The 16482-nt window shown below is 37.0% G+C and overlaps 1 protein-coding gene across 8 annotated transcripts in view; it reads left to right on the forward strand.

The window, feature by feature from the left end:
• Positions 1–16187, forward strand: part of LOC116989504 (guanine nucleotide-binding protein G(I)/G(S)/G(O) subunit gamma-7) — a 71300-nt gene extending 55113 nt beyond the window's left edge. For all 8 annotated transcript variants that reach the window (XM_033046961.1, XM_033046959.1, XM_033046965.1 and 5 more), the window contains 2 exons: positions 4124–4244; positions 9267–16187. In XM_033046961.1, coding sequence (XP_032902852.1) covers positions 4164–4244; positions 9267–9392 — 207 coding nt within the window. In that variant the 5' untranslated portion in view covers positions 4124–4163 and the 3' untranslated portion in view covers positions 9393–16187. The remainder of the gene's footprint in view (positions 1–4123; positions 4245–9266) is intronic.
• Positions 16188–16482: the final 295 nt, after the last annotated feature.

A 16482-nucleotide genomic window follows, 5' to 3' on the forward strand; every position in this document is an offset into this window, starting at 1 on the left:
GGACAGGCTAGATGCAGGAAGATTGTTCCTGATGTTGGGGAAGTCCAGGACAAGGGGTCACAGCTTAAGGATAGATGGGAAATCCTTTAGGACCGAGATGAGAAAAACATTTTTCAATGGTGAATGTCTGGAATTCTCTGCCACAGAAGGTAGTTGAGGCCAGTTCATTGGCTATATTTAAGAGGGAGTTAGATGTGGCCCTTGTGGCTAAAGGGATCAGGGGGTATGGAGTGAAGGCAGGTACGGGATACTGAGTTGGATGATCAGCCATGATCATATTGAATGGCGGTACACGCTCGAAGGGCCGAATGGCCTACTCCTGCATCTATTTTCTATGTTTCTAATTGTGATTTGTTCATCTTGAATAGCCACACCGATTAAGGAGATCTCCAATATAATATTTGGCCTATTTTTAGCTGATCTGTTGGTCTCACTGCTATTGGACAATAGATGGGAATTTCTCTTTGGATTTCAGTGGTCACTTCATGTGCTAGCTCTCGTCATTATGCAATTTAGTAGGGACTAGACTGGAGCCTTTGGAGCCAGTGATCAGTGTGCGCACAAAATATTTCTGAGTTTTGTACTTCAAGAGGGCTGGAAAACAAGAGATTTAGTTCTTACTCCACATAATACTGCCGGTCATAGATTTTCCTGCAGGGGTGGGGTGATGTTGAATTGCTATATTTTTACTGGTAATCTATTGTAGGATACCCATTGAGAGTACGTAGCATTTTAGTGTGAATTAAATGTGGCCAGTGCTCAATGGTTCAGTCATTTTAGCAGTCAGGCACCCAAACGTGGATAAACAGCCTTGTGTTACCAGACAGTACAGGAAAGGAGGAAATTTGGCAAGGGTGGTTTAAGGTTAAAGTATGTAGTGTTTCTGGAAAAGTGTTTCACAAAAGCTTTTCCATTCATTTTTGAAACAAAGACAATGAAGTACAGTTCACATTAATTGGAAAATCATTCAAATTGTAGAATAATTGTGTTTTGGGATCTAACTTTCTGCTTTAACATTTAAGCAGAAATCAAATTAAGCAAACTCTCAGCAGACTATAAATCATGTTGAAATCTGATATTCCATTAACACATAATAGGTGTTGCAATGACTTCTAGTTACCCAAACACAAAGGCTTGAACCTTTTCTTGAAAGGGTGTTTCTCTTAGGCTGTACCTTTTTATCATGGTTTATCTTTTCCTTCTGAAGTGCAAGGATTCAAAAATACTGATTTTCCTAATGTCTTGTTAGTATCTCTGCATATCTGTGCTCAGGGATAAACATAGTCTGTACATCTGTGCTCATGCATTCCTTCCACTAATATTCCAGTATATTTACTAAATTGAATTGCACAAGATAAACTGCAGAAATCATCTAATAGTGGTCTACTTCCACGTGTGTGCATGCAGCCTTCTATTTCTGCAACCATTACCTATCATTGTTCTGTAGAGAATTTGTTAGTTTTTTCTGCAAGTTAACCCATGCAATGCTCAAATGTCTCTTTAAAAAAAAAAAAAACACTTTAGACTATAACCTAACCAAGCCAACATTGTGTTGCCACATATTGGGGCAGCACAGTGGTGCTGCGGCAGAGTTGCTGCCTTACAGCGCAGGAGACTTTGGTTCGATCCAGACTACGGGTACGGAGTTTGCACGTTTTCCCTGTGACCACATTGGTTTCATCAAGGTGCTCTGGTTTCCTCCCACATCCCAAAGACGAGCGGGTTTGGAGGTTAATTGGCTTCTGTAAATATTCCCAAGTGTGTAGGATAGAATTAGTGTACAGGTTGGCGTGGACTCTGCATGCCAAAGGGCCTGTTTCCCCACGCGATCTCTAAACTAAACTAAACATATGAGATACTAGCATGGTATATTGCCTTACATGTGCTGGTTACTGAAAATTTTCAAGGGGGAGGATGAGCAGCAAGAAGTTGGTGTACATATTAGTACCAGAAATCTAGGTAGCAAATGTGAGATCCTGCGGGGAGGAGAGAAATGGGTGCAAGGTCAACCAGGGCGCGAGAGAAGGTTATGGGGAAGAAAGGGAAGGGGGAGTGAAGGGTTTTGTACGGGTTACCAAAAGCTGGAGAACTTAATGTTCAACAGTTGGATTGTAAACTACCCAAACAGCATATGAGGTTCTGTTCTGGGCCTACTCCATTGCTGGAGTGAGGCGACACACAGACTGGAGGAACAGCAATTCCATATTCTGCTTGGGTTGCTTTAAACCCAAAGGTATTGAATTCTCCAACTTTAGGTAATTTCTACAAAACTGCCCATCAAAAAAGTCCCTTCACCTGTGTACACCTATGACTAGCCATAATTTGGCCGACCCTTCCACTCTTCCAGCTTTCTTTCCTCCCACTCCTGCAGTCAGTCTGAAGAAGGCTCCCAACCCGAAACGTTCCCAATCTATTTTCTCCAGAGATGCTACCTGACCTACTGAGTTACTCCAGCATTTTGCGTCTATCTATGGAAACAGGCCCGTCAGGACTTGCTCAGTAAATGGTAGGGCTCTGGGTAGTGTTGTAAAATGGAGAGACCGAGGGGTGCAGGTACATAGTTCCATGAAGGTGATGACGCCAGTAGACGGGGTGATGAAAAATCCGTTTGGCTTTATTGCCATTTGTTAGTAAGGGTATTCAGGGCAGGAGTTGGGACATCATTTTACAATTATACAGTACTTTGCAAGGCCACATTTTGACTACTAGATACAGTTCCTGTCACCCTAGCGTAGTTTAGTTTAGAGATACAGTGTGGAAACAGGCCCTTCAGCACACTGAGTCCGCGGCGATGAATGATCACAAGTAGGCTACCGTCTGAAGAAGGGTCTCGATCTGAGACTTCACCTATTCCCTTTCTCCAGAGATGCTGTCTGACCCACGGAGTTTCTCCAGCTTTTTGCGTCCATCACCAGTAGACCAGTTCTGGGATCTCAGTTTTGCATCCTATACACTAGGGGCAATTTACAGAAGTCAATTAACCAACAAACCTGCATGTCTTGAAATGTGGGAGAAAACCAGAGCACTCGGAGAAAACCCACGCGGTCACAGGGAGAATGTACAAACCCGGACCCGCAGTCAGAATCAAACCCGAGTCTGATGCTGTAAGGCAGCAACTCTACCTCTGCACCACTGTGCCACAGGATGTCATTTAACTGGAAAGGGTGTAAAAAAGATTTACAAGAATGTTATTGGATCTGGATGGCTTGAGTTGTATCGAGAGGCTGGGTCCCTGTTCCCTAGAATTTAGGAGGTTGAAGGGTGACTGTATAGAGATTTAAACTCGTGAGGGGCATAGATAAAGTGAATAGCCAGTCTTTCTCGCAGGGTAGGGCAGTCTAAAACTAGAGGCTGTGGATTTAAAGTGAGATGAGTGAAATTTAAAAGGAACCCGAGTGGTAATCTTTTCAGAGTAGTGCGTATGTTAACAGGTGCATGGATAGGAACGTTTGGGGAGATATGGGACAGATGCAGACCGGTGTTAGGCAACTTGGCTGAAATAGAAAGCTAGTTATATACCGGGAAATGGCTAACACTTATAGTTTTTTAACTCCCTATCTCTACCTGCTGTCCTGGCCAACTCACTACCTCAATATCTTACCTCAGTTTCAAAATAATTCTTGAGTGAAGGGTTGAGGAGTGATGAAAGTGGTCAAAATGTTGACTATTTGACTAGTGTTCCTTTCATCTCAGGAGAGCAATTTATCTGCTTGTCCTGACCATTGAGTTCTGTTAACCATGTCAGAAACTAGATCCACTTCCAACCTGGGGTTCCCAGTTATTAAAAAAATAATGCTAATGGAAGTAAACATTTATGCAAAATAGCAGATGTTTGAATATAGCATTGCATGTATTTTTTTTTTAATAATGATGGGACAGCAAAAAAGTTGACATGTACTATGTTTGCATATTCTGTTGTGCTGCTGCAAGTAAGAATTTCATTGTTCTATCTGGGACATATGACAATAAAACATTGACTCTCTGGACTCTTGAAATAATTTGAAGATTGCTACAAGGATGTTAATAGGATTAAATTTTTATCAAAAATATTTAAGCCTTTCAAATTGGTATATCTGTTTTGACCCTCTTTAAATATCTGATGTGTATCTTTGTTCCCTTACAGAATACCAAGTCCGGCCTTGGCCTGAAATAGATGGCTGACAATGTCATCATCTAACAATATAGCACAAGCACGGAAACTGGTAGAACAGCTAAGGATTGAGGCAGGCATTGAGAGAATCAAGGTGAGATTGCTTAAACACTTGCTTTCTTGTCCAGGATCCAATTTATTTTTCATGTGTATGCACAAATGCATATATGGAAAGTTGTTTCTGAAATGCTTCTGTCCATTCAGTTAGTTTGCATTGTATGATACTATGTCAGAAACAAAATCTTGCATATGTGGCATGTCTGCCTTGAAACACAATTGTCATTACCAATGTATTTCTTAAAATGCTAACCACTATTTTCTGTAATAGTTGCACAAGGGGATTAATTTTATTGAGTTAAGTGCCAGGCACTGATGGAGATTAATATTTACCCCAGACCCAAGAAATAGTCTTTGTAGTAATATTTTTAATTATCATAGAACAATGTTTTTAGTTTGGCTTCTGTTTCACATTTTAATAACTTAAACCTTAATGCCTGACTCCTGACGCTCTGTGCTTTAATTTGTCTGTTTAAGTCAAAGGCCTGAAGGCGTAACACAACAGTCTAGAGTCTGGAGCCAATTAATGACTTAAATTCTGAACTGTGTTTTGAACGAGACAGTGGAACCCACCCATTGAATCATGCAAATTACTGAAAATTTGGCTGCTTCCGTCTCTATAAGTTTGTTTCATCAAGTTACTACATCTAATTCTGATTGTGGTGTTTTTATTTTTGGATTGGACTTCGGGAAGAGATTGATCTATGCCACTCAGTAATTTCTACTGCTGTCTTAGCTACAAAGCTTCTGCAATTTAACCCTTGCACAAGGAGAAACATTGCATCAGTATAGACTTCTTGGGCTGTCCTTCAGGGTTAAAAATGGCACATTTCTACATCAGTTCTGCTTTTGCAGTTAGTTATACAGTTCCTGGCACTTGTGGAGCAAATAGCGTTTGAAGGGGTGCATGGGATGTTTGGGAGATTCTGCCCTCTAGTCACAATTTTTATTTGGGTCTCTGGATTCCTTTTGGAAAACAATGGGTACCTGGTAGCTGTCTGATGTTCATGCTGAGTGTTAATAAGGGGATTCTGATGTCAGTGAAGAAGCTACTTATTTTCACTCAAGCTTTGAGAACAACCTTGAAGTGTTTTCTCAGCCCTTTTAACAATTTCTTGCTGGGATGGTGCTCATTTGGGGTGCTAGTATCAGACGTGGATGATGTGGTGTGATCACCTGAAATGGATGAGTATAATTAGAACTCCTACTGCTGGAGATATTGCCCTGATTCATCTATCCTATCAACAGGTTGACAGACTTGAGCAGAGAAATGTTAATATCTCTCCACTACTTTAAAGTGCTGCTTTTAGACAGAACATGTCCCCAAAGCATGCAGGAAAGTGCCGATCACTATTGTCTAGTAGCCCACATGGGTTTGGTGCTGGATTTGAGTTCTTGATCTTCACTTATTCATCTTACATCCTGAGAAGGCTTAGGTAGTTCAGCATATCCCCAGTGTCCCAGACCAAGTTCTATGGATGCGCAATAGATAGCGTTTTATTGGGATGTATCACATCATGGTTTTGGAATTGCTCCATCCAAGACCGCAAAAACTCGCAGAGTTGTGGACCAGCCCAGACCATGAAGCAAAGCAGCCTCCATTGACTCCCATCTACACTACACGCTGCCTCGGCAAGGCCACCAGCATAATCAAGAAACAGTCACACCCCAGTAACTCCCTCTTCTCCCCTCTCCCATCAGGCAAGAGGCATGGATGTTTGAAAATGCACGCCTCCAAGTTCAGGGACAGTTTCTTCCTGGTTGTTATCAGGCAACTGAACTATTCCCTCGCCAGTTAGACTGTGATCCTGACCTCCCATCTACCTCATTGGAGACGTTTGTACTATCTTTAATTATCTTTGACTGGAAAACGCACAACAAAAATAATTTTACTGTAGCTCTTCCTCAGATAGCCAAAGGCAACACTAGACATAATGTTGAATTACTTTATTGATGCCTGCCTGCCTTTAAATGGTATCTCCAAGATATGAAAAGTGATCTACATTTTCCACGGTCAATGTGAACTTTCATTGTCAGGGTTTGTGTACAATTAGGACATCTTCAGGATGTTTAGTGGAAGGCCCATTCTTTCATATGTTTCATTAAATTGGTCAGCAGTAACTGAGGTTAAGATTTCTGAAAATATATTGCCTTTGTCACTTAGTTCATTGTTTTTGGGGACCCTACTCTATAAAAATAAATAAATAAATAATATGCTGAGCTACTTGTCTATTGTCTGTAACAGTTGCTCCAAACATTTAAATGGCTGTCAGATATTTTGGGGCATTCTGAAGCCAGGAGAGGCATTATTTAAATGGGTGTCTGTTTTTCTTTTTGATACAAGGGTATTGTAGCCTTTTTGATGCAGAATCAGTTGGGATAATTCAAATAGTTTTAGATCAAATCCATGTTCGCTGTTGTTGATTCATATTGCATGTTTCACATATACTCAACCAGTCTACACTGTTTCGGCTCACTTCCATGAGAATTGCCTCTTGAACATGGAACAGAATACGGCCAGTGACCTTGAAGCGCATGGCATTGATTAGCATCTTTAGCAGAAACACATTATATTCACAATTGCAATCCAAATCTTTGAGAGAATTGTGATCTGCAGTGAAACAAAAACATGGTTATGCTTGGTAAATACTGCATTGGATTGTTTTGAGTATAATTGCATTTGGTTGACCACAGCCAATTAGATTTGTAAAGAAGTAAGTGGAAAAAATATTTTCTCCTTCCCAGTAGCAGCACGCCATCAATAACGAACAATGTGCATATCAACCGTACAACTTTTTATTTGGCACCAATCTTCCCCCAACTCTTTCCACAATTAAGAAGTCACTGAGCTAATATTTTCACTTCAAAATAATAAATTGATTTGCTGTAATGAAAATATCACTGATATACTACATGGCTGACACATTCAGGATGTTATTGATTCATTGTGAATTCTTAACTTTGTCCAGAGAATTTGAATGGGACAACTGGCAGGTGTGTTTATAATCAACAGAACAGCTGATCTTGTTTAACAACTGCCCTATGTTATTTTGCAATGCTTCCTGTTATGTACTGAGATCATTCTTGTTTTGGTTCTTGCAAGCAGTGAACATTTGCTATTGAAAGATATGGTCAGAATTTCAGTGCAATTTGCAGTAAATTCAGTATTATTATGCTAAGCCTACTACTGGTTGAAAATGATTAACAAATTAAATTCAATTTTTTATAATGTGAAAATCTTCTTGGTATATTCCTGGAGGATCAAATGCATTGAATGAATTTGTAATTAAGGTTACTAGTTTATAATTGAGAAGCTGTGGGACATTTGCAATGCTTTAGTGGTGATATTCTGTCAATTTTGAAAACTGCAAATCAGTAGGTTTTGCTGGGATACCTTCACAATTGCAGTGCAGGGCAATGATAGTAATGTTTGCAATTCAAATCCAGATAAAATGAATTAACAAATCTAAACAGGTATCCTAAACAAGATTTTAATTAAATTATTATTATTATTATGGAATGTTTCTCGTTTGGGCTTAATTTCTACAACAAATATTTCTAATCTAATTTCATCACTTTTCCTTTCATAAATTTGGTAATTTTTAATATTGTATTGATAAATGTCAAAACTTAACGCATCTCCATCTAAAGGGCAAGAAAATATGCAAATCCTTTCAGCTGGTGGTATTGCACCCGATTTCTCAACTTTTTTCTTCTGGAAGCAAAATCCCTCCTCGAGGCATAAAATTTGTGCCTCAAAGCAGGATTTTTGCTTCCAGCAGAAAGTTGAGAAATCGGGAACAAGAATACAAGCTGAGATTCTTTTAATATGTTCTTGCACTTTAGAAGGAGATGTGTTAAGTTTCTATGAAGCTAAATTAAATTGTAAATTAAAACAATACTTTTGTAAAAGTTGTTGGGTTTTACCTCGTCTTCAACAAGCATTTGAGTTTTTCACATGTGATTACTTGCAGCTTTTTAATCGCCTTATTTTCACCTGCACCCCTTTTACTATTCAAGCCTTTTTTTTACTATTGTCATGCAACTGAATAATGTATCCCACACATCAAATGAACTGGTCAATTATCTGTAATACTCTCCAGAATCATTAAATTAAGGAAAATGAACGAGCATTTGTGAGGATTTATATTGCTATAGTGGTGAAAAAATTAAATACTATTCTCTAGATAAGCCTCAAGAGATGTTTTTACAGTTTCCATCTGTTCAAATAAAACAAAATTGAAATTTTACAGATGCTTAAATGTGTTCAATAGAAATTATCCTAAATAAGGGAAATTATCCTAAATAAGGGAGGGGAATCTGATTACTATTTATGTTCTACGGTAAAACACATTTGCATATGCACTGTAATGATCGGATCATATTTAGCCTTGTGGCCTTAATTTATTTTTGACACTTGCTGGATTTATCAAGCATCGAGAGTGTTCTGAAACGGAACAATGAGATTCCTGTTTGCAACAGGACAGCAGATATGTAAACATAGATGTGTAGGAAGAACTGTTAATGCTGGTTTACACCGAAGATAGACACAAAATGCTGGAGTAACCCAGTGGGACAGGCAGCATCTCTCAATAGAAGGAATGGAGACATTTTGGGTCGAGATCGTTCTTCAGACCCTAAAGAACTCTGAAGAAGGGTCTCGACCTGAAACGTCACCATTCCTTCTATCCCGTGAACATAGATGTTTGTTTCTAAGGATTTTTTAATCTGACTGATAATGAATGATTTGCAATCCCTGTTGTTGATGTATTCAGTCTGCCTGCAAATACTATTTAGATCTGCATAAAACGCCACTATCTCTTTGTCATATGGATCACTCCCCAATAACTTTTTTGGAAATTTTGGAGAAGCCAGAATAGCTCATTTCAATGTTGTAAAGAGAACAATTTCCTATTTAGCTAAATTTTATTTTTAGAATATGTCTAATTTTACAATGCAAGTTAACTGCATTAACATACAATTAGAATGGAATTAGTTGTTACAATATATACACCCAAAAATAATCTTGATTTTTGTTGAAATTATTATCTCATCACAGGTATCCAAAGCTGCTGTAGACCTCATGAATTACTGTGAGCAGCATGCCCGAAATGATCCACTGATTCTCGGAGTTCCGACGTCTGAAAATCCTTTCAAGGAGAGAAAGCCCTGCATCATCCTATAGCTTTGCCCATAATGGATGAAGCACTGCACTCTAACACCCAGTTTGTGTTTGCCAACATTATGAAGTACTCATAACTGTGAAAACAGGTGTCTAAATAAGGATTGTACTTTTTTTTAAAGCTATAGTTGAACCAGTGTTTGCAAATCTAGCAAAGCAGATTTAGAAATTAGCCAATGCAAATTAATTTCACCAGATTAAGAAGGGGCAGAATTTTAATGTTTTCTCATGGATATGCTTTCTCATTTGTCTAACGTTTGATTGAAATTAGTTGATAAATTTGTTATTGTGGATGGAAGGGATAATGTAAGATTATTTTACTGGCAGAAATCCCGATTAAATTGAATTGAACAAGTACCTTCAATCTGAAGAAATTTCCAAATACTTAACAGAAAATAGAGATCCCAAATCAATTGTCCAAGTATTTTAAAATGTCCAAATATGTAAGTAATAGTTTATCCTTAAGTGCATAACCAGGCTTTGTAAATAGATCGGTTTTAAGTTACTCCGCTTATATTTGATCAATACTGTGTGCATCAATTCTATTAGTAAATTTGATTTAACTCTGCTCAGTAGGATTTTTGTGAAATGGTATCTCACAAGCATCATCAATTTTAATCAAGATTGTCAAAAACATGTTTTAGAGAATTGAACATTGTGCAGCAAAGTTTCCCAAAGTGTAGCTTCTACATGGTAGATCAGCAGTATAATGAACATTATGTGTTAAAGTTTTGGGTTAAGGTTATATATTTAAAAAATGGCATTGGTTTCTTTGTGTCCTAATTTTACTGGCAATTGTGTAATATGGAACACTACGAATATTGCCATCGGTATTCGTTTAAAGTTGTTTTTTCATAGTTCTCTAGTGCATTTGGCAGTTTGATATTTTGCAAAGAGGTGGAAGGAGGCATAACAAACTTATCACTGACTAAAACCTGGTGGGAACGTATTGCTTCTAATACTTTATATTTTCAGGTGACTCGATCCTGCATTATAAATGCTAACATAATAAAAATCATAAACTTGTAATCTTTTGTCTCTTGGCTAAACATGTTTTTAATTGGCTAAAATTTATAATGATTAAAACCACTTCTATGGACTGTGGAAGAAGCTATTAAATTTTAGAAAATATTCAGATCAATTCAACAATTGCAACAGACAGTATTTCAAAAGAGAATGTATAGAATCTTGCAAGATGGATAGAATCTGTGCAAATTACTTGAACCCTTTTAGTGCTTGCTTCCGAATTGTTATTCAAGTTCAACAGTCTTGTGCAAGAGCAAATTAATTATGCATGCAATATTGGTTGAAATGGGAAAGTACGAGTGCCAACTAAGGTTTTACTCTACTTTAAACTTTTTTAATTCATAATTTGAAAGTGAAGTATTTATACAACAGTATTAACATACATTTGTAAGTTAGTTTTCTTATTTCATGAAAAGGCTTTCCTTCTAATTACAACTGCCAAATGTAAATGATATCTACCCAGATAGTGAATTTTCCTGTGGTATAAAATTAACTACCTGGTAATGCTGCATGATGTTAATATACTTTCAGGTCCTACCTCATTCAACTGGGAATAGCCTTTGTCCTATCAATGCTGAAAGGCTTTCGCTTTAAAGAAATGGACTATAGTACTAAGGGAAAATTGAAATGAAAATTCACTGTCTTTGTATATATTATAAATGATAACCAAGTTCTGTGTATTAAAAAAAGTAAGTTAATTTGTCAAAACCTGCCTGAGTTTAAAGTTTGCTGTGTCTTCTAACCCTTCAACCTGCATTTTGCACTCGGGTTTATTAATCTCTTATTTCAATATCCATAATATATTTGTAAAAAAAAAACTATTTTGACTCTTTGCAAAGAGAGCATGAGAGATTATTATTCCATCAGGATGCTTGGATGAATATTAGTCAGAAGACCCAACTGAAATATTGCATTATTTGTACTCGGTGCTATTTATATTCTGTAAAATACACAGCATACATATCTGATTGATTTCATACTAGGTGGAACAGTTTGAGCAATGTTTTTAATGTTTGAAAAATGGACATTAGAGAAAAGGAGAATATTATTGCCCATCCAAAATCTCTTGAGAAAGTGGCGATCTACCACCTTGGTGAAGATACTGCTATAATACTGTTGGGGATGGAATTCCAGTATTTAGTATTCCAATACTGATGAAGGAATGGAGAGATCTTTCAAGTCAGGATGTCGTGCCACATAGAATGGACTCCACAGCTAGTGGAGTTTCCATGCATTTAATGCCCACATGCATGATGATAGATTCACTGGTCTGGGAGGTGGACTATGGTAGATGAGTAACCACTGCATTTTGTAGATGGCAGCCGCAAAGCATAGATGGTAAAGGGATGAATGAGATGGCAATCAAGTGGGCTGCTTTGAGATGGATGGTGTCACGCTTTGACTGATGGTGCAGTTGCACTCATCCAGCCAACGCAAAGTATTCCATCATGACCTGACTTGTGCCTTGTAATATATCATCTTAATTGCTGTGACCTTTCCTACTTTGGAAAGTACACCTCTTCATTTGTGCCATCTCCAGCCACCATGAGTGATTAAAGTTTTGAATGATATCGGAGCCACCTTCTTTACTGATATAACAACCAATAAAGCACCTTTCATGTAATCTGGTCAAACTTCCTTGATGCAAAATATTTTACAAAACAACTGAGTCCCTTTTGTCGAGCATTCACTGTTGTATCTTTGATATGAGTGCTATATCATTTCCATACTCTGCCCTTGCCAGCTGTAAACTGGAGGGACTAAAATTGATTTTACTCGGTTATCTGTTTACTAGAAATAATCAGTTGCATTACCAAATTCTCTTTATATTCCCACGTGGACATGAGGTTTATATAACAAATACCTTTATTTACCAAAATTAGTACATTTTTGTCTTTAATCCCTGAATGAAAAGCATCCTGCTAAGCACCAAGAAAAAAAATCAAACTAGAACAATCCCATTTTTCCCACTATACAGCCTTTTCACTTCTTGCACTATCCCCCTTTCCATTTCTCCCTGTCCCTTGCACCTTTATCTGTTCCTCTTGCTTCACGTTTCACTCCTCTTCTGTCCTTATCTCACAATCTTTTGTCTCTTTTCAACTCTAGTCTTTGTCCTCTCATCTGCTAATCAAAATCCTCTACCCTATCACTTGTCTGGCTTTGTCCCACTCCCACATCTTCTCCAGCTCCCCCCCCCCCCCCCCCCTTCCACAATCTGTCTGCCAATCTATGTCCTCCAGAGATGCTTCCCGACCGCAGTGCTACTACACTGAGGCAGAGAATTCCACAGATTCACAACTCTCTGGGTGAAATTTTTTTTCTCCTCATCTCTGTTCTAAATGGCATATCTCTTATTCTTATCCTTCACATCTTGGCACATGAACAGATCAATGTCCTGAAATGCTTTCAATAGAATAAATTGGATTGAATTAATTAAACCACATTGGCCATGATTCAGATTGTAACATGTGACACATTGGAGATGTGAATTTGCTTATTTGTGCTCCAATGCATTTGCATTATGACATGCCCCTTTTAAGATGGGTTGAAAGTGTGATATGATTTAAATCGGGCCTATTTTTCATCATGGTACTTAGTCATTCACACCACACTGTTCTTGCACAACATTAACAGTGGTCTTTTGAGGTTGGCATTCAAAGCTTTGTTCACTATTCTGAATGCAATAAATAATTCAACCAAGAGTAGATTTTGTGTTTCTGTTACATTAATTTAGTTGATCAGTGATCTGTTAGCCTAATACTAATGTGAATTAATGGACAGTAATTAATTAAACATATCTAGAATTTATATTGCATGAGTCAACTTGATCTGCCAATACTGATTTATTTATTTTTCCTCCTCTCTAGTTAATTAATTGAGAATGTTTATGCCAACACCCCTCCAGCCAGTTTCTTTCAAAAGTGGCCATTCTCTATGCCTAACTTTAGATCAATGATATCAGAATTCAAGACTCAGCTTTTGGTCAATTCCAATTCTGCAGGTGATGACTCCATCAATGGACTTTTCATCATTGTTTACCAGTTTTTACTTAAATGGAGTTCTTTTTCCATTCAATTTTAACATTAGATATGTAAAAGTATTCATTCAGATCCCCTGTTCAAATGTTTCCTTTTTTGTGAATTCACTTGAACCAATTAATAATATATTCTGTAAGAAATTATAGGAGTATTTAATGAAATTATTTCCTCAATTAACACTAGGTATTTATTTGGCAAATGATAGGTAGATTGGACTTGAATTGGTTGCAAATTTTACTTGTGCTTTATTGGGGAGATTTCCAGTATTCATTTTTTGAGTATCTTAATATCTTTGTGAAATTCTTAGATGGTGTATCTGCTTCTGACAATTCACAAATGAATCATTGTAGTCTGTTTACTGTAAATGCTAAAACTGTATTTAACGCTAGTTGCATTGGATGCCAATAACTAAAAGCACAAACCATGTACAAGAACTTTGCTGGATCTACCAACCACTTTGATATTATATAGGCAATCTTCTCATTGTCAACTTTCTGTACATGTATTATTCATTGCATTCCAGAGCCTTTTAAAAAGGTAGTTGCCAAACAGTAGTTATTGCTCTTTCACCACGTCGGTATCCCAATGTGTATTCATCATTATTTACTTGCAAATATTCACTAATGTTATTCCTCCTTTTCCCTTCATTTGCAAATGCTGGTCATTTATAATCTCTGTATTTCATGATCTTGCATAAGTGGCTATTCTTCATGAATAAACTTGAACTATGATTTTCTTAGCAGAGTGCTTGAAGGTCTCCAGGTTACATACCCACTAATTAATTACAAATTAAGATTCCTGCTTTATCAAGTGGGTGACCTTTCTTCTTTAAATATGTTATAAAGTTTAATTAGACATTTACATTAGTTGTCCAATCAACTATCAACCCACTCCCCTTTAAGAGATTCTGTCATTTGAGTCTACTGTAGGATCTGCATTTTTGTGGTTCCAATTTTCTGTTAGCTTTTTGAGACTATTGTTTGTTTTCCAGACTATTAGATATTATCGCCATTAATATCCCAACACTTTTTTTGAATGTTACACAGTATTATCATTTTTTCAGTCTCCCCAGTGTTAATCGGAGCATGGGACTCCTGGGTCCCAGTGAATGTCTGGACAGTCCAGGAATCCCTCAGTATAGGGCATCATAGTATTGTACACTGTTATCAGATCCTCCAATCTGTACAGATTTTTCAGGATACAGACTCGACTAATATAAGCATAAACTTATTCATATTAGCTGAGGTTTTGAGGCAAAGGTGTTTTCAGTCTTGCAAGAATGTTTAAGATTATGAAGGATTTATGAAAGTTAGAAGCAGGTTTTAATTGCTGACCAGAGAGCATATGCTTTAGGTAATTGGCAAAAGAATTGGAAACTGCAGGAGAGATTTTTAGGTATGACTTTGTGAGGAGAGAAGTTATCATAAGGAGACAAACTCCTCTTCAATCATTAAAACAATTAAGTACGCATTCATGCACATATTCATAATGTGTGTCCTGAACATGCCACTCCAGAAGTGATCACATTTAAATTCCTGTGCAAGCTTTGCTGTGTAATATATTGCTATAGGCTCGATAGTAGCTTTGGGTGGGGGGTGGGGGGGATGAATACTTGAAGTAAAAAAAATAGAGTGATTTTGAAAGAGCTAACATTAATTTGATGGCTACAAACAGCCACCTGTGAATGTAGGATTAAGAGGGGAATGCAAAAGGTAATCCAAGACCTGATTTTGGTACAATCCTTTTGTTGTCTCAAGACATTATGGTATTTTACTGTAGCAAATTGGAGCTTAATTTTCCCATTCTAAATTTTATGTGCACAAAATGTTTCCATGTCATCAGTCTCGTACTGTAAAACAGAATACTAACCACTTGAAAAATTATTCTACTGATTATTGTAGCTCTGTAGGAACACATTGTTGTAATATTGTATGTTACTCACTGACCCAGATTACTGCTCTGGTTTATGGCCTCTACTTACAGAGAGAGCACATGTTTTGGAACAAAAAACACTCTTTAAATATGTTATAGCGTATCGTGCATTGGTAGTAAATCATTTTTAAATGTCCATAACTGATGCATTTCTTCATCAATGATTAAATGAAAAGAACTAAAATACAAATATTAAAACTACAGCAATTTTTCAATTCAATTTCTGTACATATATTTACTTAAATTATTCTCGCATTGTTAATTTATAAGACATCCTTTTCAGGTTAGCATTTGTACATTAATTAGACAGTTGTTTTCATTTATTTCAGTGCCTCTTATTGCAAACTATCTGGTTAGAGCACTTTGTAAAACAAATCTGCCAATTATTGGCATAATTTAAATCCTGACTTTCAAGTACTTTGGCTATCCGGCTGTTATCTTGACCATTGGTCACATATCTTCCTCTAGTGATGCAATTTTTAAATTTGCATCATTATTAAGAGCAAATATTACGAAATCCACTTTTGCAAATACAAATCTTGCAGAACCTGATCGTGTTCAGCATTATCTGTAGCAAATCCAAAGAAGTCATGATTTTTTTGAGAGAAAAAAAGCATGCACTCTTCTAAGACTCTTTTACAAAAGTATCATCTCTTTCACAAATCTCAAATTGTCAATGCCACCAATTAGTTTTTCTGCACACTCATCTTTTGTATTGAAGGCTGCCGTCTTTTAATGTGTTAAAAGCTTTTAGTTAAGAATCAATTATGTAGATTTGAACACTCATTGTTTGGAAAAAGAAAATCAGACTTGATATGTATAACATTTGGCGAGAGTGTGGATATGTAATTTATCAATTAATAATTCAGTAATGGAAAATAGTTATTGCTATTAACATGACCAAAATTGTGATCCTGAAGAATTTTTAATGCCAACCAGTCATCATTGAATAAGACAAGTTAACATACTATACTCCAAAAATGTTCTTGTACACCATGTCCCGAAATTGCCAAATCTCTTTTTACTAACAATTAGATTTTCCACCCTTGCTGATCCTCAAAATTCCAGTCTTTCGCAATACATGTTACAGTTAC

Source organism: Amblyraja radiata, chromosome 29, assembly GCF_010909765.2.
Source record: "Amblyraja radiata isolate CabotCenter1 chromosome 29, sAmbRad1.1.pri, whole genome shotgun sequence".
NCBI classification, from domain to species: domain Eukaryota; kingdom Metazoa; phylum Chordata; class Chondrichthyes; order Rajiformes; family Rajidae; genus Amblyraja; species Amblyraja radiata.